This window comes from Varanus komodoensis, unplaced genomic scaffold (genome assembly GCF_004798865.1).
Source record: "Varanus komodoensis strain SLA01 unplaced genomic scaffold, ASM479886v1 scaffold4, whole genome shotgun sequence".
NCBI classification, from domain to species: domain Eukaryota; kingdom Metazoa; phylum Chordata; class Lepidosauria; order Squamata; family Varanidae; genus Varanus; species Varanus komodoensis.
Window position 1 is genome coordinate 59,193,107 of NW_025335941.1, and position 22,284 is coordinate 59,215,390.

Here is a 22,284-nt window from a genome sequence, read left to right on the forward strand (position 1 = left end):
AAAGTGGGCAAGCATGGAATTAATAGCTTAGAAGTCACACATTTTAGGTGCTACAGTCTCTCCTTCCGAATTTGCTGGCTGTACCTAATGTCTACTCTTATTTCTTGGATTTATATCCTTTTTGTCTATGGAAGACTTCTGAAATGGCTAGCATGTAGAAACAAGCTGTCCTCTACAGTTTCAGAGGTAAAGTATTTATTTACTTTTAGAATTAAAGAGGTTTAATTTGTTAAATATAGCTGCAAAAGCTAATCAAAACAAAACAAAACTTTTTTTCTCGCAAGTCTACCAAATCCAGTCTATCTACATTATTTAAAATGCTATTCACTCACCGAGATTATAAGATGGTGTTCCTATTCATGGAAAGTCAAAGGACCTGTTGCAGTTTATGCCCCTACATTCACTACAGAAATGTGAACGGGAAAAACACACGGAAGCAATGCACAAGCTGGTGTGGTGGTGGTGGAGATGAGAGTGCAAATGGTTTGGTGGGAAGTCTGATAAATAAATTGGCTCCAGAAGTGAAAAACACAATTGCCCTTTCATAAAGAAAACGGCAAAACCACACAGGCCTTTCCTTAGAAGACAGCTCCTGTTGATTTTGTACAGACATTCTTAAGAAAAAGCTCAAAAGAACTTGATGCTCTCTTAAAAAGCTCAAGCAACATGTCTCAAACTAGGAAGGAATTTGCCAAGTAATTATGTATGTATCCCTCCCCTCATTCTCTCTCTCCCCCCTCCCCCATGATTGCACCATCCGTGGTCATCCTTCTCTATCCTGACCTAGCTACTGTCAAGCCTTAGCAAGAAATGGCGGCAGCTCCAAATGGAGCTGAAGATGCCTATGGCACAACTGAAAGTTTTTCATCTCATACTCCAGCTACAAATCCCAATTTAAGCAGGAATCCTGAGTATTTCTAACCCAACATACCTAACTGATTTGCTTTGATTGGTAGCACAGTCAGCTACGAAGAAAAATGACACTCAAGGCAGACTGATGCCAATGTGCTTTATTTCTCTGGTGTTTGTACTATTGAATACTTCAAAAAGTAGTGGGGAAGGAGTACAGGGGAAGGAGGGACTAAAAACTGCTAGGATTATGACTGCCCCACCTTCCAAAAGGGATAAGAAGCTCAGGTGCAGTTTGTCAAATCAAAGACAGAAAAAAGGACTATCCATTTCACATTAATCTGGAAAACTAATTTGTGGCAGCAATTGCTGAATATGAGGTTCAGCTCTTTATAAAAAGAAGTTTGATTGCATCACCTGCTGAGCATGTGGCACAGACTTGTTAGGAACCTGGCATCTGCCAGTCCTGCTGCTGGCAATGGAGGGTAATTTGCCAAACTCACAGGGCTCTGAATGGCTACTAGTCATGATGGCTCTATGCTCCCTCTAGCAGCAGCAGCAGGCCCCTGAATGCCAGTCACTGGGGAACAGCAGTGGAAGAGGCGATCTTCCTTCTCTTTCCCCAGAAGGCACCTAGTCAGCTACTGTAGGAAAAAAGACCTCGGATTAGTCTGATCCACTGGGGCTCTTCCTATGTTGCTTCACATGAAGGAGGCTCCTTTCTATTTTAAATATACCATTTAAAAAAACCATGATGATATATTTATAGGGCTGATTGCTGTGTGAATATCATTTTACCAGTTCACTGTGTAAGAATTTTGGGTGTGATTAAACAGGCAAATGTGCACTGATCGCTGTGACGGCAGTCATTACTCGAAATATGTATGCGCAGTGAAATTCAAACCAGAGAGGCCTGTTGAAGTGAAATACTTTCTGTCTTATGCAAGGCTTAAACAGACTACAGAGTGGAAAGTCAGTGCATAAATTACAACTAAATCTAACCACCAACAACCTCTTTTTTTAATTCTGCCCACCAGCAATTAAGAACTCTTTGCATCTCATTAGAACAGCTCTCCCCAACCTGGTTCCATTCTAGCAAGGCCACTGGCTGAACTGACTGAGGGTGATGGAAGTTGAAGTCCAGTGCATCTGGAGGATGAAATGAGTGGACAGCCATCATCATATGCTCTCTTTTTTACTTGCAGTTGGGAAAACAGAAGTGCCTTTACACAGGGAAATGTTCAAAGATCAATTATTACGAATACTTCATGTCCTACTACTTTTCCTCCATGTATGAACACCATTCCTGTTGCTACAACCTTCTACATGGTCAAATCTACCTGCAGAAAAGGCCAGGGCACCTCCACAAATGCTCAGGATGCAATCCAGGTAACTAAGCATTTGTGATTGCATGGTTTTCCCCCTAATGTTGTGGGGCTTTTGTATAGGTCACACTTTCCCCCGTGCTGCTCTTAGTAATTCATGAGAACTGGCAACTGAAAGAGAGATTGGCTAAGATCAATATTCAGCATCCTCACTTGGAGTTCTGATCACTAACAAACATACAAACCCAGTTAAAAACATTGAGTTTGTTAAACATTGGACTGCCCCATATCCCCCAGTGTAAATGGAATTCTGCCTTGGGGTCAAATCGTAGAATGTCATCCCGGACACTAGGAGTGAAACCAGGGATTTGGCTGGCCCTGTTCCTCTTAAGAGGCAGGTAAAGCCATTCCTTGGTGCTGAGAGGCACGGAACTCTGCCTCCCTGAGTACAGAGAAAAGCAAAAGGGACAAAACGGCACAGCAACAATGTTGTCCTCCCTTCAGTGGACCCAGTGGACAGAAAGGGCAAATAGTTCCTGCACAGCACTGCACAAAACTGCTCTGTAGGGCACACGTGTTATATGTCTGCCCCATAATACATTTAGAGATCTATGCCATGCAAGCACTCACATGTGAAGATTTCCCCTTCCCTCTGCCCTGCTGCAGTCCTTGAGCTGCCACCAAACTTGCTCTAAAGGGTTCTCCATCGGATCTGGAGAGTACAGGAGGACAGGGATGCCTCTGCTAGAACTACCCCTTCCTTTGGAGGATGGTCACCATTACATTCAACCCAGTATTTATATCCTGATTATCCTGCAGGTTTTGCTGTATGTTCAGTAAGGTATTGAATGTTGTACTTATGGGCATGGGAAGCTGAATCCATGTTTAGAATTCTATTATTATTACAATTACGTTTATTATATTTCATGCATATTCTGCCTTTATACCAAGAGAAATGGCATTCCACCAGTTGCTAACCATCTGGCTGCAGTTTGCACCACAAAACTTCTGAAACATGGCACTTGCCAAAGTGGGCAAGAGCAGCTGATATTGTATCATATGAATCTTGAGTTGCACCTTATCTTTCACATGCTGTTTTCCACACTTGCTGCAGAAAAACCAAAACCATCAGCTGTTAAAATTTGAACCCTAGAAATATCATGGTCTAGCCACACACAAAAAAGGGGCCACTTTACCCAATGCACAGGATTTTAAAAATGCAAACCCCAAACGAGCTCGGGTCCTCTCCCTCAAAGGAAATGCAAGCAGGTGTTCCCACCTGTGCCAGTCTAATTCCAGCCAAAACATCTCCCTATAGAGTTAACTCTTCCCAAGGAAAGGAAACAAACACTGCTCATATTCTGGGAGAGGATAATTTATCTCAATGGACATGGACTGCCCTCCCTTCACGCAACAACTGTGGACTTTCTCCCATTACCCTTAAAATACATTCACAGGCTAAGTCCAAAAATTCTACCCCAATGTGCCAGAGAAGCACAGCTGTATGGGTGCCGCTGCTGGCCAAGCTGCCGAGCACAGCACATTCCCGGTACTTGAGTTGGGGAACGGCTGCAAGTGGGATCTGTTACACCATTCGGTGCGTAATTAAATTAGTCAAGATTCTCAGAGCTTCGCTTTTCACTCACTTTAACAGCTAACCACAGATACTCACGGACCACTTCTTCGACTTGCGAGGCAATGGTGGTTGCAGTCTCAAGAGAAACTTCTTAAAGGTCCTTGTTAATGGAGCCAGGTGTCAAGGACATCACACAAAAGCTCTTGCATACTGGGGGTTTGCAGTCATTTCGCTAATTCATAGAGTGCTCCTTGCATGTCTCTTTGCACTTTTATTTTATTTTTTTACAGAAATGAAAGAACTACTGCTGGATTGCAGTAAAGGTCCATTATTCTGTTTGCGACAGAGCACCCAGCCAAATATCTCTGAGCATGAAAGGGATGCTGTTTGTCCCTTAGCACCTGGTTTCTGTGGCACAATGTCTCTGTATAAAATGGCTTGCTCAGCTATTGCGGCAAATCAATACTAATTTTATAAACTGGTATACAAATTCTCTATAAATGTGTCAAATTCTGTTTCTTAAGAACCTAAAACATGGTGCTTGAAAACAGCCAGCATTTGAGGGGGGGAATCTATAAACTTAGTGGAGCATCTTAAGCTAAGAAGGCTGGCAGCCAAACACAAGCATCTCATGCTGCACCAAGCCATCCATGCCTGCCAGTATTTATGTCTGTTAAAACCATGTTTTTTAAACAAGCAAGCAGTTAAAATGCAATGCATCACATCTGCATCTAAACTGAAGGCAAGTATAACAGAATAGGTAAGGATAACGTCTAAAAACTTCACTTTCCCTGCTTCATTCATCACAGTACCTGGATACCCTCTAAGGCTGCACAGGGGACCCCACTTCCAGCCAGAAGACACAAGGTCTTCTCCTTCACTGATTATAAAGCGGTCGATGATGGCTAGTCATGACGGCTAAATACTGCCTCCCATAAAAGAGGCTGTATGCCTTTCTATGCCAATTGCTGGGGTGCACAAGTTGAAGCGTGTTCAACTGTGCTTACATCCTGCTTGCAGCCTTGTTGTGGGCATGTGGTTTGGTTGCTGTGTGAACAGAAGCTCGCTCGCTCGCTCACTCATGTGTGTGTGTGTGTGTGTGTGTGTGTGTTGTCTGACTGTGTAAACGGTACAAGAGAGAATGGAGTAGCAGTGACCACTCTGAGCTTTGGTCCTGCCGCCGCCGCCGCCGTGTGGCCCCTGGGCACTTCTCTGGGTGGAACCCTGAGCTCAGGCTGGGAAGGGGCCACCATCCTTGCCCTGAGCACACAGATCAAGCATCCACCCCCACCCCCTGCCGCCCCACATATACCCTGCAAGTGAAATGAAGCTGGTTACACTGTGCAGGTGCATCACGCACAAACACACACTCAGAACAGGAAACGGTCTTTGTTATCTTTTCTGTGAGCGGCACAAACGTTTTCAATTGATATGACTGACTTTTAATAGTTTTCTATCAGGGACTGAGTTTATTTCTTCCTGTCGCTACTCACTTTAATGCAATACGAGATGCAATTATCTTCATAGTGCTTACAGCATCTGTGTCTTGGCCCACATTTGCATCTGGAAAAAGAAAACAAAACTTATCAGTATTGACAAGCGCCCCACAAGTCACATTAAATGAGTATTCAAGTTTGCACCAACAGCAGCTTGTTTATTCCTAAAACAGCCACAAGGTCCCCAAATATGATTGGGATCATGGTGTGCTGGAGAGGGGATAATCCTTTTACCCTATGGTAGGATTACAATAACGACAATGATTATGATGATGCAGTGCCTTGCCCCACAAAGTTGCTTTTGCACCAGAAGATGCGGCTTAAGCCTCAAACTTGCAGTATCATTTATGTATTCATTGTTAGATTTATATCCCACTTTTTTCTTACAAAGGTTCAAAGCAGCCTGCATCATGCTGCTCTTCCTGCTTTCAGTCTTAACCCCACAACTCCTCTGTGAATTAGGTAGGCCTGTGAGTCTATGACTGGCCAAAATCACCCAGTGGGTTCCCTGGCCAAGTGGAGACTAGATCACCTAAGTCCCAATCCTGTGCTCTTAACCACTGCACCACACTGGCTCTCCAGCGAAGACAGGATCTCATCCCCGACTTTGCTTTGTGTTTTGCATAAACTTCACATCTTGCCAGGTTAGCAAAATAGCTTAGCCGTTTTTTTCCTGACTCTGTGCTATGCTTTGGGAGATTCTGAGTGGATCCAAAGGGGGAAACAAAGGAGGGAATGAACACTCACTGGAAACAGATGGAAAGGTAACCATCCCAATCACATATCTGGTCTTTCTGACCGCAGCTTCCCATGCTTTGCAATCAGTGCTTTTATCCAAATATGGGAAATGTTCTGTTCTGTTCTTTAAAGGCAGGTTCCTATTCTCCAGCAATGCCCTCACTCTGACATCACAAACTCAGTCACAGATCACGGAGCGGCAGCATGAGTAAGTGCCGGCGCAGTGGGACCTATCCTCATCTTTACAGTCATTTGCAATGAAGAAATGCTACCATGAGCTGAGACGAAAATCTGTAAATACATCTGCAAATACATACAGCACGACAAAGACAGGATCGTGGCAGGCAGTGCAGTATAATTAGCTGTTGGGAACGCCACAGAAAGGCACAGACAGTTGTATGTTTCTCCTACTAGATTCAGAGGAAGTCTGTAAGGCACACCAAAATGTGTACACTTCACAACTCACAAGACTTCATTTTCCATGAGCATCACAACTGATCTACCATCAGAGGATTATGGCAGGCAAAGAATTTGAAAAAGATGAATACTTTAGGGAGGGCTGTCCAGTTGTTAGACATATCAAGTGGAATTAGAAGTAAATCAATTTGATACTGGTTCTAGAAATTAGATTTTCTTGTAGTCAAGTATTTGCGGTTTGAGCACAAAATAACATTACTCAATCTTCGTATTGTGCCAAATATTTTTGGAAGCTTTGAATTATGCACTGCAAAAGCATATCAGCCATAAATCATCCATGAGGTCAGTTTGTGTAGCAAAAATTGTAATGAGGATGTGATCAAGTTACAGCCGTTCAGACTTGGTTATATCTGAAAGGAAACATATGGGAGGGAAACTTGATAGCAGATTAGGATTAAGAACCCAATGGTTTTTAAGGCGTATGCAAGGAGGACATTAGAAATACCCAGGGAAGCTCATTCCCTTTATTTGTTGATCATTCAAACCTTTTTCCTGAAAGCCCCACAGTCAGAGGTTTCATTAGTGGGGCTACTGACCATGCATTGCTAGCCTGTAGTTCTGCTTCATGTCTCTCTCAGCTGAACTTGCTTATCCTGTACTAATCTAGCTATAAACTGAAATGAGTCCATCCTACCAAGTGTTCTGAAAATGGACACTTCCTGCAGCTTTCTTGGGGAGCTATTATGGTTGGCACTGGGGATCTCGAAATGAGGATATTCCAGCAACTCAGGTGCCTTACTGTCTGTCACTGTGGATAGTTTGCCACAATCGAGCTATTCTCTGTTCCTCTTTACTGCCACCACTATGCAGGGCCACAGAGGTGGTGCTGTGGCTATCAGCTTGGAGGAGTTCAGGGGATGCAAGGGCCAAGCTGGTGCTATAAAGCATCAGACTATGGTTTGACCTCCCATGCAAGCAATGCGTCCCGGCAGAAAGGACTGAACACTGTCCAGGCTGACTGACCCCACTTGCCCAGGAAGCAGCAATGACTACCTCCCTTGCTACAGATCTCCAGATAACAAGCCCTTGCATGGACTGATTGAAATTGTTTATCTGCTCCATTTCCAGCTCTCAAAGGAGCATGCAATACTGTAAAATGCCACCATAAACTGCAATTATAAAACAAAACTATAGCAACAGAAAACACCCCCCAAATTATTAAACTAGTAATGAGATGTATATATATATCAACTAATAATTTTCTCAAGAAATGAATGAAAGATTCGTTAGAATTCGCAGTCTCTTCCTGCTCCTAGGAAGGTAATGCCTGTTATATTCACTGTCACTGATTTTTTTGTCAAAAAATAAATGGATGGCTGTAAAATGCAGGTGCTGTGAGACAAGGAAGGCCGACACGAGGGTCACTGCGTGCCAGCAGCGAACCATGGCATTCCCCGTTTCTCCTGCTGGCCACAGAAGGGCGGCAGTGCCAGGAGTACCAACCCCAGCGGAGCTGCCGCTTCTGGACCATCTGAAGTTGCCCGCCCATGCTATAGGCAGAGCGCACGCACACAAAAATAGGCATAACAAAAACAAATCCTTAAAATTTTCCACTCACACTTTGTCCACAAGTTTCTTTGTTACAGCAATTATGTTCATACGCTGCGTTATTTCTTCACAGTATTTTATCTTTCTCTCTTTTCTTGGAAACACAGCTTCAGGTGCAAATGAATGCGTGGGAATTTCTTCTTTCCCTACCATGAATCTGAATTTTAAAATAAAACAAGATTATTTATTTCATTTATTTACAGTATTTTTACCCTCTCCTTAACAATGTTTCAGGACAGCTTACAACATAAATAAAACATAACAATAAATAAATACATCAATTACAACAAGCATAATAAAATGTGACTGAGCATGACCATTAAAAACTTAGTTAAAATATTTAAGTATTAAAATGCTGGGCGAATAAAAAGGTTTTTACCTGGCGTCAAAAAGAATATAACATTGGCGGCAGGCAAACCTCTCTGGGGAGCACATTCCATAGATTAGCAACACTCTGATTTCTGGGCTACTTTTTAAAATCATATATTTCAGTTACCTCTAGTTACGGTATAAGAAAGAACACCTTACAGTGATATTCTGAAAAGTTAGGACATTGTGGTTTCGTACTTCTGATATCCTGAAATTCTGTAACATTCTTTAAACTATAACAACTTCTTGTGACATTCTTTGAAATAAAATTACTGTTCATAATTTCCAGTTTCAATATCCCATATAAGTATAGTGTTACACAAAATGAAGAAAATTTGGGATATGAAAAGCTATGAGATTTTATATACAAGAAACTCAGGTGGCTTTAGGGTATTTACTTTATATTTACCTGTGTAGTGCTTGGGAATTTTAAATTGTGTCCCATCCCATTAATTTGGTAACATGTCAGCCAAAAGCAAAATGATTGCCTAATATACACTAATACAATTGCAGATAACAATTAAACTAATATAACTGTAGATTACAAATACATTAAAATAATTGTAGATTTGTGCATTTCAATATATTTAAGGAAAAAAGATACAAGATGTAGCATAGTTTTAAAATTAGCAAATGTCTGGACATCAAGAGTTTGGAACAGACTGAAATATTTGTTTCCTGCATTCCACTTAATATATTTTTCAATGTCCTCCTCTTAGAGTTACACAACATTTCACTCAATCTGAGCTGCTTAAGAAATAATACTTGTTGGATTTACTTACTTCAGCGCTGAGAATGTAAATCCTTTCAAACCATCTTTGCATCTGAAACATCAACCAAATATTTTAGGTGTGTTAGTCTGGTAGGACCCAAAGTCACAGAACAGTCCCACAATTTACAAAAAGACAATTGACACAACTGGAGCCTTGCAACTTGCGGGAAGGTTACACATCACACAAAGTCTCCTTGTTAAGAAGCCATGGCAGGTTGGTTGTTCACAGAAAAACCCACGCTATGCCAGACAGACAATCAGACTTACCAAGGATTGTTCCCCTCTGTTCCCTCAATCCTCCAGCTCTAGCATGCCTCCCAATGTCCTTTGCAACAGCACCCTGGTTGATTTCCCTGCTCTAATCGCTACATCTTTTTCTTTCCTCCCTCAAAATGCCACACTTTGGGCCATATTTTGAGCCCCTGAAAACTGTATTCATTTTTATTATTGTGATTGTTGGCCTTTCATGACTGTTGAATATGTCCAATAGCTATCCAAAATGTGTCGGCTTTCCTGTCAATGTCCTTGTCGTTTCAGCTTTCTAAGGAAAGGGGGACTGGAGTGGTCAACAGACTAGCATACTGAGGCTGCATACAGGCTAATTTGTACACAGTTGACTGGGCCCCATCGCCAGGTTATCACTTGAACAGTGCTGGGATGGTGCGGTGGAGAGAACAGCAGGTGCACCAAGGGGGCATGGGAGAAACAGCATCCATAGCCAATAGCTTTCTCTCAATTTTATGTCTCGAATTTACAATTCGAAGTACCTTCTACTTTTCAACACTTTCTTTGATCCTCCAGATGCTCCAGAATGGGGATATTGTTCAAAAACATTCTCACCCACACTGGAGAACTGTCAATGAACCAAGATGTTGAAAAGTGGGTTATGGTGTCATCCAAACATAGCTAAGGGAACAAACCATGGTGAACAACACTCAATTCTCAACCCAAAACAAACCAACCAGAAGGGTTACCACAGTTCATGATCTACGCAGAAAATGATGAAATGAGTTCCACACTGTCGTGGTTTCCATGCTCCCTACTCAGTCCTGCCGTTTGTATAAACCACCACACCTGAAATTCACTTCCAAGTTGCAATACTCCCTGCCTATGTTGCCTGTTCTTTCTCGTGTGTCTGCACATAGAGACTGAATACCTAGAATGGCTCCTGTAGTTGCCACTCTTTCCAGAGGACTCTGGTAGTTGCATACCAATACCATGGAAACTATGATACTGGGTTCAGACAAGATGTCAAGCCATGGTGGCATAGAGAAACCATAGAACAAACCCTTGTTTCTTACAGTGGTTTCTAAAGGCCAAACTTACCATGGTGAAATACCACAAATGAGTTCAGAGAACACAACAGAGCAACAATGATAAAAACCCTAATGGCTTCTTGAGCTGTCTGAACCCAGTCAAACAACCCACGGTAATCCCATACTCAGTCACTGGGTGTGAGCAATACCCCTTCACAGAAATATAGGCAAATCTACAGGCTGGGAAGTGAACAGAGAAGAAATCAGTACACATGCAATAAAAGAGCAGTTACTGCTGGTGTGCAAATCCCCCTCCGCTTATCTCTCAGCAGTTAAATCTGTGCATATTCTGCCCCCATATGCCTCCTGGCTATTACATTTGTGTGCATTTCTTAGTTTTTTAAAAATAAATAACAGGAAGCCACAGTAACGGCAGTAGTAATTACCTCCACAAGAAGCCATGGAAAGGGAGGAGTTAATATCTCCTTTACTTATTTTTTTATACATAAAAATACTTTTATATTTTCATTTATATGCCACTTACTACTGTAGTCTCAAAGCAGCTTTCAATAAAGATAAAGATAAAAACACATACAATACATATATAAAGATAAAACAAGAGGTAGAGCTTTTTATCGAGTAGGGAAGCGTGGAAAAGGTGCAAGGCACTGAGACGTGTCAATTCAACACTGAAACCATAGAGGAATACACTGCCAAGGATGGACCATCACCCTCCCCTTGCCATGTCTGGTGCACTCATTTTGTTGGACCCCTCCCCCCATTTTGGTTCCTCTGACTTGTGCAATCATGCTCCACCTTCTCTTCCTGTTATTTCCCCCTTTGCAATTATGAATATATTAGCCAATAGGCAACTTCGTCTTGTCAACACTCATATCAAATAACAAGAGTGTGCATTTGTGCACCTGCAGCAGACATACAAAAATAGTTTAAAATTTACAATCCCAAGTGCACATTTTAGGCAACAATTTGTTGTTGTTGTTGTTGTTGTTTTAAAGGGGGATATGGCATCAGCAGAAGGACAATCATGGGTGACAACATGAAAAGTGAACGGTATTACTTTTCTGTGAGGCTCTGTAGACATTCCTGTTGTGCCATCCAGTCTTTTCTGACTTATGACAGCCCTGTGAATGAGTACCCTCCAAAATGTCCTGTCCTACTCAGCTATTGCAAAATTATGGCTGGGAATTCCTTTATGGAATCAGCCTATCTGCTATCTGGGAGTCATTCCTAACAACCCATAAATGAATCACCCTGTTGGGATTACATGACACAACAAGCCATTGTGGCTAGGAACAATCCTAAAACAAGCCATGGCTTCCAGTGCAGCTTGTTCATGAAAAGTAAGCTGAGCTGCAGAAACTGTGCTGGGTCCAGCTAAAATGGCAACCCACCGTGACTGATCACCCCATTGATTTTCATGTTATGCAAACCAGGTCTGTGGAGCTCCCGCCATTCGGTTGGAGACCATAGCCAAAATGTCTGTAGGCGGTAATTTTGTTATTGTTTGTTCTCACAACTTTTATTTAAAAAACATGTAACACAAGATTTCCCTAGGGAAAATACCTGAAGCCCAACAGTGGGACTGTCTGTTCCGATTTCCATTCCAACACCTGCCAAAAAGTTCTACCATTCAGCCAGCAGATGTCCCCAATAGGCAGTACTTCAAGTGGCAATTTACATATGCCAAAACAAACCTCCCCAAAATAAATGTGCTGCTTAGATGGAAAGATGACAGACAGACATTCATACTGGTCAAGCACCAAAAGCAGCTTCCCTTAAGACATTTCATACTTCAGTCTGGATGCTCAAATATATGGCTATCCCAGCAATTATGTGTTGTGCAGATACATTTCAAATACAGGTCTTCCCTTTAAAGGACACAGAAGCAAAGCCCTTCCCAATGGCTATGAAATGCACATGAACTTTGTACCTAATAAACACTGTGGAAACAGGTCAAATCAATGCTTCAAAGAGGAGGGAAAATCATCACTTGTATATCAAGAGTATTTTGGTATTTTCCATATTTTATAGCAAAAATACTAGGGAAGTATCCAGACTGGGTACACATGAGGACCCCGCTAAATAATACCTTTATATAAGGCATATAAACCTCTCTTGGTGTTTAAGGGGACAAGAAAGGAAGGAGTGCCTATGTAGGTAGCTTTATGCACCATTCATTCACTCAGTTAAGTAAACTGCATGACAGTTATTTGCCATATTGAAACAGTGGCCAGGAATGCACACTGAAACCGTCCACCCACAGCTCACCGTGGGTTGTCTTGGAGCAAGCAGGAGCAAGAGCAAACTCTGGGGTATTTCTCCTTCAACAACCCAGAGTTCTGGGTTCAGATGTTATAGGAAATGAACAAGAGACAGAGCTGTGCTGGAAGCAGGCCGCCAGGCAGGAGCCAGTACGCCCGTTTGGCCCTGGACTATCCACAGTTAACACACTGCCGGCTGTTTGATCGTGCAAATCAGTTTGTTTTGTGACCCCCTATTTGTCGACCCTTAACCAGACAAGGGTTGTGAGAGTTCTTTCACAGGATTTGCCTGCTAGAAGCAAGGACAACAAAGCAGGCTATTAAAGATAGTCCTCTGTCCCAGAACTCAGTATAACTAGTGCTATTTGTATAAACAAATGTATTTTATGTGACGAGTCTGTCAGATTTGAGGAGGGCCCCTCTGCGCATGCCAGATTTTCTATGTACATCTCAGGTTCCAAAACTATACAAAGTGGCACTGGTTCCAGCCATGAACCTAAACATGTAACCTGAAGTGGAGGCACCCAGATTTGGGGAAAGCCCTTGAAATTAATCAAGACAGTTCCTGGGAATCAAGAAACATTTCCATCCAAACTGGGACATGTTGTTGCCATGTATCACATGACGTGAACAAAGAATCTTTTTATGTAAAAAGGCTCTCCCAGGACTGCCAGACTTTATATCTTGTCTGAAGACATAACTTTTCCATGCACGGCAGCACTGGTTTCAGTCATGTCCCTGGAGACATAAACAGAAGCATTTGAGGTTGGACACCGTCACATTTCATGTGTCAGGGCACATTCCTACACAAAATGGCAAATGTTTCAACCACAGCCTCATAGGTAACAAGTGGCGCTGTGTGTGTGTATGTTTTGGGGGGAGGCCTCTCCAATTTAGAAGCCCATTAGTTACTTTACAGGATTCTCATGTCTTTAGTAGATATAGAGGAACCTTTATATTGCAGCGATTCAGAAAGCATCTTATTATGAAGAAAGTGAACTTTTGCTCTAATAGTGTCTCTTGATGAAAATTAATGGGAAAAAAGGAATACACATTTATTTCACATATTTAAAGCTCTCAAGCAAATAAACAAAAGAATGAAATGTTGATGGTTAGATTAAGGATCTTTAAGACAGAATGGTCTGATGTTTCACTAACCACAACTTGCAAGATTTTTAAGAAACACTATGAAAGTAAATTGTCTTGAGAAGCAGTTCATACGTAGCATATGCGTGACCTGGTGAACAATGCATCACAGCCAGCCTTTAAATGGCTATCTTTTATTGTGATTTTGCACCCCCAAATACCGATCAGCTGCTTGGGAATATCACCATCACTCTTTCAGTGAGCAGATTATTTGGTGCTCACTATAATGAATATTTATATGTGCACAGACTTCAGTATGAAATGTTTCAGTCCTTGGTTATTAAAAACTATAAGTAAAGGCCTTATATCTTATAAAACACACAATGAATCTTAGAAAAATATACCAGGGGTGACAGTGGGGATAATGGTTTAGCCTTGTATCAGAACAAGATGTTTCTAGTTCCATTTAAACCTACAAAGTGCATTCTACAAATGCAAGCAAGGGCACCCGTAAACACCACGCTGCACAGGCAACCCCACTGGGGTGTCATTGCACTGTTGCATTGTGTGAACCTGACGTTTGTAGGCTAATCTGGTGAGGCACAGCCCTCTCTGCCCCATCTGAGCAGCCCCAACTGCGCTCACCAGGGGTGTGGGGGGTCCATGAGGTTTGGTGGGGGGATTTAGTCTAAGCTAGTACAAATTCAACCTGCCGTAAAAAATGCTCTCCAATTAATATTCGACATGCTGCACCGCTTGATAAAGCAGTGCATTTGGAGAGGTGGCACATGGCTTAGGAGTTTTCAAACCTGTCACTTAAAACTGTTTGCTGTCCTCATTTAATTTCTTTTTATGAGAAGGATAAGTAATAATTTGGCCCCAGACGAAAGCTTTACTAGCCTCCCATTCAGTGGAGCATCTTGGTTAATTAATGGTATTTTGGTCTTAGTAATCAGTGATAAAATTGATGATTGAGTAAGGGTGGAGTGTGACAGGTTGCCCTGTTGTCTGGCTGGAATATAAAAGGTTTACTTTTTGTTTGTTTTAATGATTTTGACTTTTTGTTCTCTTTTGCATAGGTTAAAAGCTATTAATTTTCTGTCTGTGGGGCTTTAGTTTTGCTTTTTTCACTATAAAGGTGTGGGGCACAGTTGTGGAACTATGAAATAGAATGTATCTGTAATTGATGCATTGGACTTAAATAATCATGAAGGACAAGGTTTTTATGTGTACAAGAGCAAACAATTTATCTGTAATAATTGCATTTTAAAGTGACATATTGAAATATCAACCTATGGAATCTAATTAAATAGAAGAAAATTATTTCCAAACTAAAGGAATATGGACCTGACATGGCTTTTTTAAACCAGGAAATGCATGTGATGGCAACAGATACACATCAGTCATGCATCAGCTGATAAGAGACTGGGTAGAAAATGTCTATGCAACAGATACTTCAATCAGATTTAAGGATGAGTGATCTTAATCCAGAAATAACAGTTGTTTTCAGTTCAGCAAACCATTATTGAGCCTGATAGTCAGTTTGTTGGAACATACATTGAGAATTAATTTGCATGGGCCTAATAATGATTCTCCAGCCATTTTTCACGAAAGCTTTAGCAGACTGCTTGGTATTGAGTGTGTGTGTGTGTGTGTGTGTGCGCGCGCGCGCACACACACGGGAGGGAGGGAGGGAGATCTCCTCCTGGACAGCAATAAACTAGCCCCTTAAGAGACAAGCAATGGTGAGCTCTGCAGTTCAGGCTGACTTGGCAGAATTTGTCCTTGAACCATGCAAAACATTGAATCCAGATGAGAGAGACTATAAATTTGTTTCTTCCGTCCACCATACCTGTTTCTGGTTGGATTATTGTTCGGTTTCCCTATCCTTGTTACGTGAAATCAGAGACTTCAAGACTGGAATATTGCTGATGTCGGGCCATACTTCAAATATCAGTTTTTTCCTGCTACTGACAAACAGCCAAGGCCTGCTGCTCTCTGGCACCTTAATGTTTCCTTATTAAATGGTGAACCTTTAAAACATTCATATTCTTGCTGAGCTACAAGAACATTTTGAGATCAGTCAGGGTAACCCCAATCCACATTAAGCAAAGTGAAGAAATGGGATGCTAGGAAAGTGTTGTGTGACTCTGAAGGCTACATGTACAGGGTAACTAACTAATTTGTCAGGGCAGGGGGCAGAGAAAAACACATCAGCACTTAGGAGAGAAAGAAACACACAAGCAATGGTTAGCTGAGCCTGCCCTCCACTTACTCAAAAGAGAAAAGAAAAAGTTTAGTCCCCTATTCAAAGCAGTATAATTTGTAGCTGTATCAGCACATTTCCGACAGCAGGAACTACACTTACCCCAAGTGAATACAGCACCCCTGTACCGAACTGCCCAATATGAGTCTAATCACACACCAAGACTAATTGTTTTTGGGTTGTGCATGTGGGCATACCTAATCTTCTCACCCCTCCTCCATTGTGAGGGGAAGCGAAGAGGTCTCCACACCATATTGTAGGGCCAAATGTCACCAATTAGGTTTCCAATTTTTCTGATTAGTGTTTCTTGCTGAAAGCCTTTCAAAGGTTCTCATTCATAGACTGACTGATGATCTTTCTGCAAGAACCCTGCTGTTGACGTTTAATTACTACAAGTTCGAACAACAAGCATTAAATGTAAAGAAAATTACAAGCATCAAAAGTTATCATTATGGCTACATGTTCACACACATGCCTCATGCACAAGTCTATACAAGCTTCCCTACACATTATATTAGCATGTTCATTCTATTTCAACTGTTTAAGTGGAGCAGAGGCAGGGAAATACATTCCATATTGATGTTGCATCATAAATAAGCATTCCCAGACATTACAGTGACACTCCTGTCACAGTCTGGCAGTATTTCCATGTCCCCATAATGTGCAGGTACAGTTAAAGAAGGGTTTTTAAAATTATTTTATTGAGAATATTTCCACCATGCCTTTCCTCTGGAAAGCTCAAGGTAGCTGAAAATCACAACAACTTAAAACAACCGTTATAGTGGAACTTTAAACCCTGAAATATTAAAACAGCAGCAACAGAAAACAGTAGCAACAATTCTTCAAAAACCAGACAGTTAAAAGTCAAATTCAGTGAGACAGTAGTATAGAGCATTCCTTAAAATGCAAGGTTTCTGCCTTCTTGTGAAAGGCCATTAGAGTAGAGGAAGAGAATTCAGAACATACCAAAAAGCTATGTATGACTTCAGGAAGAGATAATGTATCAGAAGCATAACACAAAGTGTTGTAACAAAATTTAAACAAGTAAGCAGAGCTTGTTAATAGTTTACAGCTATTTATTACTATAATATATTCATACAGGTCACAAGTTGACAAATAACCTCTTCAGTAAATACAGAAAAAAACAAAGTTCTAGCTTTTCATAATTCATGGTGAAAACATAGCAAGCTCATCTTCCTAATGGCACTGAAGAAGTAGACAGATGAAATGCTAGAATAAAAAGGCAAGGGCCATGAGATGATTCTCCAGTGAGTTTCCTTTCCCCTTTATGCTTGAAGATGGAAAATAGCTACAATGTCAAGTAAATGGTATTCATAAAAATCCAAAGTAAAGGCTGAGCAGAACCTCAATTCTAAGCAAAGTTAAGTTAGATTCAACTTCCTTCATGTTCCTTCCTTTTTAACCATAAACCAGGCAAGCATGAAACATGGAGTGGAGAAATCTAGACAAGCAAATATTTCACAATCAGAGGCTGCTTCAGCATTTAACAGAAGGGCATAAGTAGATCACAGCAGCCCAAGATTTGGAAAGCAAACTCAGAATTTATCAACTGTCTAAATAAGCAAAAATGAAAAAGTCACATGCTGCTTGGATATGAATGACCAAAACAGGGTTACATTTCTTTGGAAACACCTGTTCTAGCTGGCTGTCTACATGGAATTTCAAGAAGGATTTCATGAACAGGGATATTAAGATTGTTTGGGAGATTAACTCAGAAAGAAACATTCAACTCAGCAACCAACTTGGTATCAGTTTGCATTCTTTTATTGGAATAAAGCAGAAGTGTTCCCTTCTTATGCAAATATTAGGTAGGAAATTTCAGAATTAAGTGTGTTATTAAAATACTTAAGGGTCACGATTCATGTAGGGCACATCAGTTGAAACAATTTAACAAAACAGAAGATCATTTTTAAAAAATCCAAACTAGCTATCTTCCCTCCATGCTAGAGTACACTTTACATTTAGTTTCTTTCTCTGATTGTCCACTGGACCTATTGTGATTGTGAAAAGCCTAAGAGCAGAAAAGATCTTGTTTCCATCTCCATTTTATTACAGAACCTACCACACCTAATTAACAGTGCCCAATTAAATGTTTAAACAGGATTCAATGTATGAAATAAAATGGACCAAACTGAAAAAGAAAACCTTAGCAGAATCACTTCAGATGAAGCAAAGGGTTTTTTAAAAAAAACATTTACTTGTTTCTAAAACATACCTTAAAATTGATCTATATGTCTTTCTAGATAAATAGCATCATTTGCATGGTATATTCCGGATAGCATTAATGTCAATTTTGTGGTAGCAAAATATTCTTGCTGTCTCCTAAAGTCATGCAGAGCCTGGGTTGGGGAATCAGCCCCCTCCAAATTTTGCTGATGTTACTGCTTTCATCTCTGGATCACCACTAGATATAACCTTTTGTCAGCCCATGGTTTTAAAACTGCCCCATAAAATACGAGACCAAAATACAATAGACAAAACCCAGGTTTATTCTGCTCTTGAGGATGATTCGTGTTGAATGAACTAAAGATATTTTGAAGCCATGAATGTTTCCAGCATTTCACAAGCCTATGGTATTCACAAAATTTCTCCACTTTTGACACTTATGTTTTTAGTAATGCCAGGGCTTGACTACTGTAATTCATATTACACAGGGCTCTATTTCCACCTGATACGCGGTGAAAAATATGGTGCCCTGCCAAGAAAACATTGTATTAGTGTTTCAATTTGGAAACATGCTTTCTTATAGCTGCCAGGTACAATTTGTGCCCAATTTTTCTGCCACTCATGTGGCTTATAAACACAAGTAACGAACATGAGTGATAAAAACATTTAAACACATTAAAACATTTAAAACATATTAAAACACAATACAAATGTAACAATTACAAAATAAAAAATATAAAAACAATACCCAACCCAGCAGACTGTCTTGAATGAAATGGCTTTTACCTGCCAGTGAAAGAACAGAGGGGGAGAGGAAATGGGGTGGGGTGGGAGGGAATATGTAAACTTTTACCATAAGCCTCTTTGAGATCAAGTGTGAGAAGGTAATGATCATATATATATATATATATATATATATATATAGAGAGAGAGAGAGAGAGAGAGAGAGAGAGAGAGAGAGAGAGAGAGAATGTAGCCTCATGATCGTGAAAAGTGATTTAGCAGATGAAACAATGACTGCACACAATTTATCTGGACAAATATGTGCCTTTTTGTCTTTGAAACTGGGTAGCATCATAAATAAATGTTTGTTTGTTTGTTTGTTTGTTTGTTTAGCGGACTTATATGCCCCCCATTCACCTAAGCCTCGGGGCAGCTTAAAAATAAATATATGTTGCGCACTATATTTAATAGTGGTACTGATAGTGTGATTCCCAAGGAAATCCATAGGTGCCATGCTGACATTCTGTGCTTGGTTTTGACTTCCCATTGTTTGTGCTGAACAACTGACAACTGGTTTTGCCTCAGCTCTGACTGTTTTTGAGCTTGGAAACTATTATTCCAAGTTTATAAAAGATGAGACCTCCCAAAGTGTGAAGTTAATTGGGTTTGTATAAAATCTAAGATGTTTCCTATATTTTGTTGCCATATTATTGTTAGTGAGTATACTGTTGGGTAGTATGAGAGCATATTGTTACCTTATTTAAAGGGGGGCTTTTCCAAAATGCAATTCTGGAATTTTGTTTTCCATATGCATTGCAGTTTCTAGATGATCTGTGACTGTAAAGTCTTTCATCTTCAAAAAGTAGCAACTCATAAAAGTTAATTGGAATGCAGAATGGTTTTGTCTGCTGATAAAAAAAGTGTGTGCTTGTTTCTTTGTATATAATTACTAATATATGAAATGTAAAGGATAAGTTTTCCTTTCTTCTCAAGAGTAAATTGTGTGTGCTTGTGTCACTGGGAAACAGCCACCACTGAATTGCTGCATGTGTGCTTTCTCAATTACTGAAGTGTCTAGCAAATAATTACAAAGGTTTTAAGTGAAGGAGTAGAACTCCTGTCTCTATTATGTGATTGATTGGAGGGCAAAGGTTGTGACCTCTTGGGTCAAGGGTATTATGATGTGTGTAAGAGTGCTGTAGTCTTATCAGCTAGCTCTATTCAGTCTGTGCTTTTCCTGTTGAGGGTACAGGACTAGTAAACATTGGTTACCAGGGATGTTAATGTACTCTGTGGGGTTTGTTTGCTTTTGTCACTTGTGTGAAGTCTTGATGGGGCTGGAGCCTACTCCTCCTCGAAGTCCTCCTTTGGCAGTTACTGGGGGCAGATTCCAGCATGCTGTTGGAGGATCAGGCTGTTGCAGACTAGCATTCACTGAGATGTGATTTATTGCATCTTTTAAGCTGGATTCCAGCTGCTAGATTGTATATGTTTCCTTTTCTCCTTGAGAAGTCTGCACATATTGGATAGAATCTACATGAACAGAACAACTGTGGTGAAAGAGAGCCAGAAGGTCATGATAAAATACTTTAAACATTTTCTGGATGGTGTTTTTTTCCCCTTAAGTCAGAATTAAGTTAGGCATAGAGAAGGGAATAATACAACATTTTAACCCCAAGTTGCAGCAGCTAGCCATGTGGAACAACTGCTAATGCTGATGCAGATGCGCCAATCAATTAGGACATGGATAGATATTTGCTTCCAAATGTATGTCTACACCAGCATTTATGCACACAGCTCTCACTTGCTATATTAAGGTCTGTGTGCTGAAAAGCTCTGTAGAACGATACAGCCCTGTAACGATCTCATTGGTGTTTCTGCATTGTTACCTTTTATTTCATTGAAGTTGGTGCCAAGAAAACTTCCCAATGGCTTGTACTTGAAATTGTCATCATTAACACTAATAAAAACTGTAATTGTCTGCCATAGGATTACATTTTATCATTTTTAATATAAATCTATTAAACCCCACTGTATTTAATAAATAGGATGACATTAACATGAATAAGGGGTATACTGCAAGAACTATTTGTGTAGACATGATTATAATGAGACTGTTACATTTTGTTAAGCTAGGAGTAATAATTTAGAATGTTGTCAGCCCAAGACTGTTCTTTCCAAAGAATGCTCCCTAAATATAGCTACTCATTCAGAAATTGAAAATGCCCTTTGATACTTAGAAACAGACTACTATTCATATGTCAGCTGTGATTTGTAACATCCTAATCCATTTTATGAATCCCCTTGTTATTCTCAATATCTCAGACCCATAATTTGCAAAAAATATGGTTTATGCTTCATAAAAGAAACAACAGCTCCTCATTATTTGAGGAATCCAGTAGTCAAGTTTCTGCAGCTCTGATGGATTTATTTTTAAAGAAAAACATTCTAGCAAATTCACTGCTTGCAAACAAACGTCCTTAATGTTGTATCATTCTTGGCAAAAGAATGTGAACATGTTACTAGATTAGTTCACCAGTTTCCCCTTGTTTCTTCAGTTGTTCCTTTAATTTTCCTGTTCCTTTAATTTTTTGAGGCTTACATAGCAGCATAAAGAGGGTACACTGATACAGCTGGTTTATGCACACACTAAACTGAGAAACTTCTATACTGTTATGTACATATATCCCACCAAGTGTGTGGCATGGTAAGTTGAAAGCCAGCACAGTAAAGTAGTTTAAACATTTTTTATATCCATAACTTGTCAGACTTTGACCCATATGACCATTTCTGAAGTTACTAATACAAGATACAAATTTTGAGCAAAATGCAGTAGATTTCATTCCATTATTTTCTATTAAAATACACAATTGAGACCAATTTATGTTAACTGTCAGCTATGGACCTTTTTCCCTTACACTAATCAGTCTCTGTCTCTGTCTCTCTCTCTCACACACACACACACAGAGAGAACACCTGGCTGCCTTGAAAAAACATTCACCAGGAAAGGGAATGAAAACTATGCATAGCACTTCCAGATCCAGAAAGTTTTGTTGGGTAAAAGAACCAAAGCTGTCACTGGATTTATTTAAATCTCAGAGGACTAAACCAGGGGACTTTTGGGCCTGGGTGGTCTGCATAACATCTCGGAAGATATGAACTGGCAACTTCGCAACATAATATTTTCCCCTTTTTTTCCGCACAAAAAATTGCTTTCTTATCCTTGCAGCATTAAAGCCGGTTACAATAAGAGTCTGGCGATGTTGCTCCTGTATAAACCATCTAATGTTTGGTATAGTTCCAGTGTTAGCGTATCTTGTAGAGAGATCTCATT

General features: G+C 40.4%; 1 protein-coding gene across 4 annotated transcripts in view; it reads right to left on the minus strand.

The window, feature by feature from the left end:
• Window positions 1-22,284, minus strand: part of TMEM135 (transmembrane protein 135) — a 179,042-nt gene that overhangs the window by 15,258 nt on the left and 141,500 nt on the right. For all 4 annotated transcript variants that reach the window (XM_044441519.1, XM_044441518.1, XM_044441520.1 and 1 more), the window contains exons 7-9: window positions 9,161-9,202; window positions 8,020-8,166; window positions 5,244-5,313 (exon numbers count right to left, since the gene is read on the minus strand). In XM_044441519.1, the coding sequence (XP_044297454.1) occupies window positions 5,244-5,313; window positions 8,020-8,166; window positions 9,161-9,202 (259 nt within the window). The remainder of the gene's footprint in view (window positions 1-5,243; window positions 5,314-8,019; window positions 8,167-9,160; window positions 9,203-22,284) is intronic.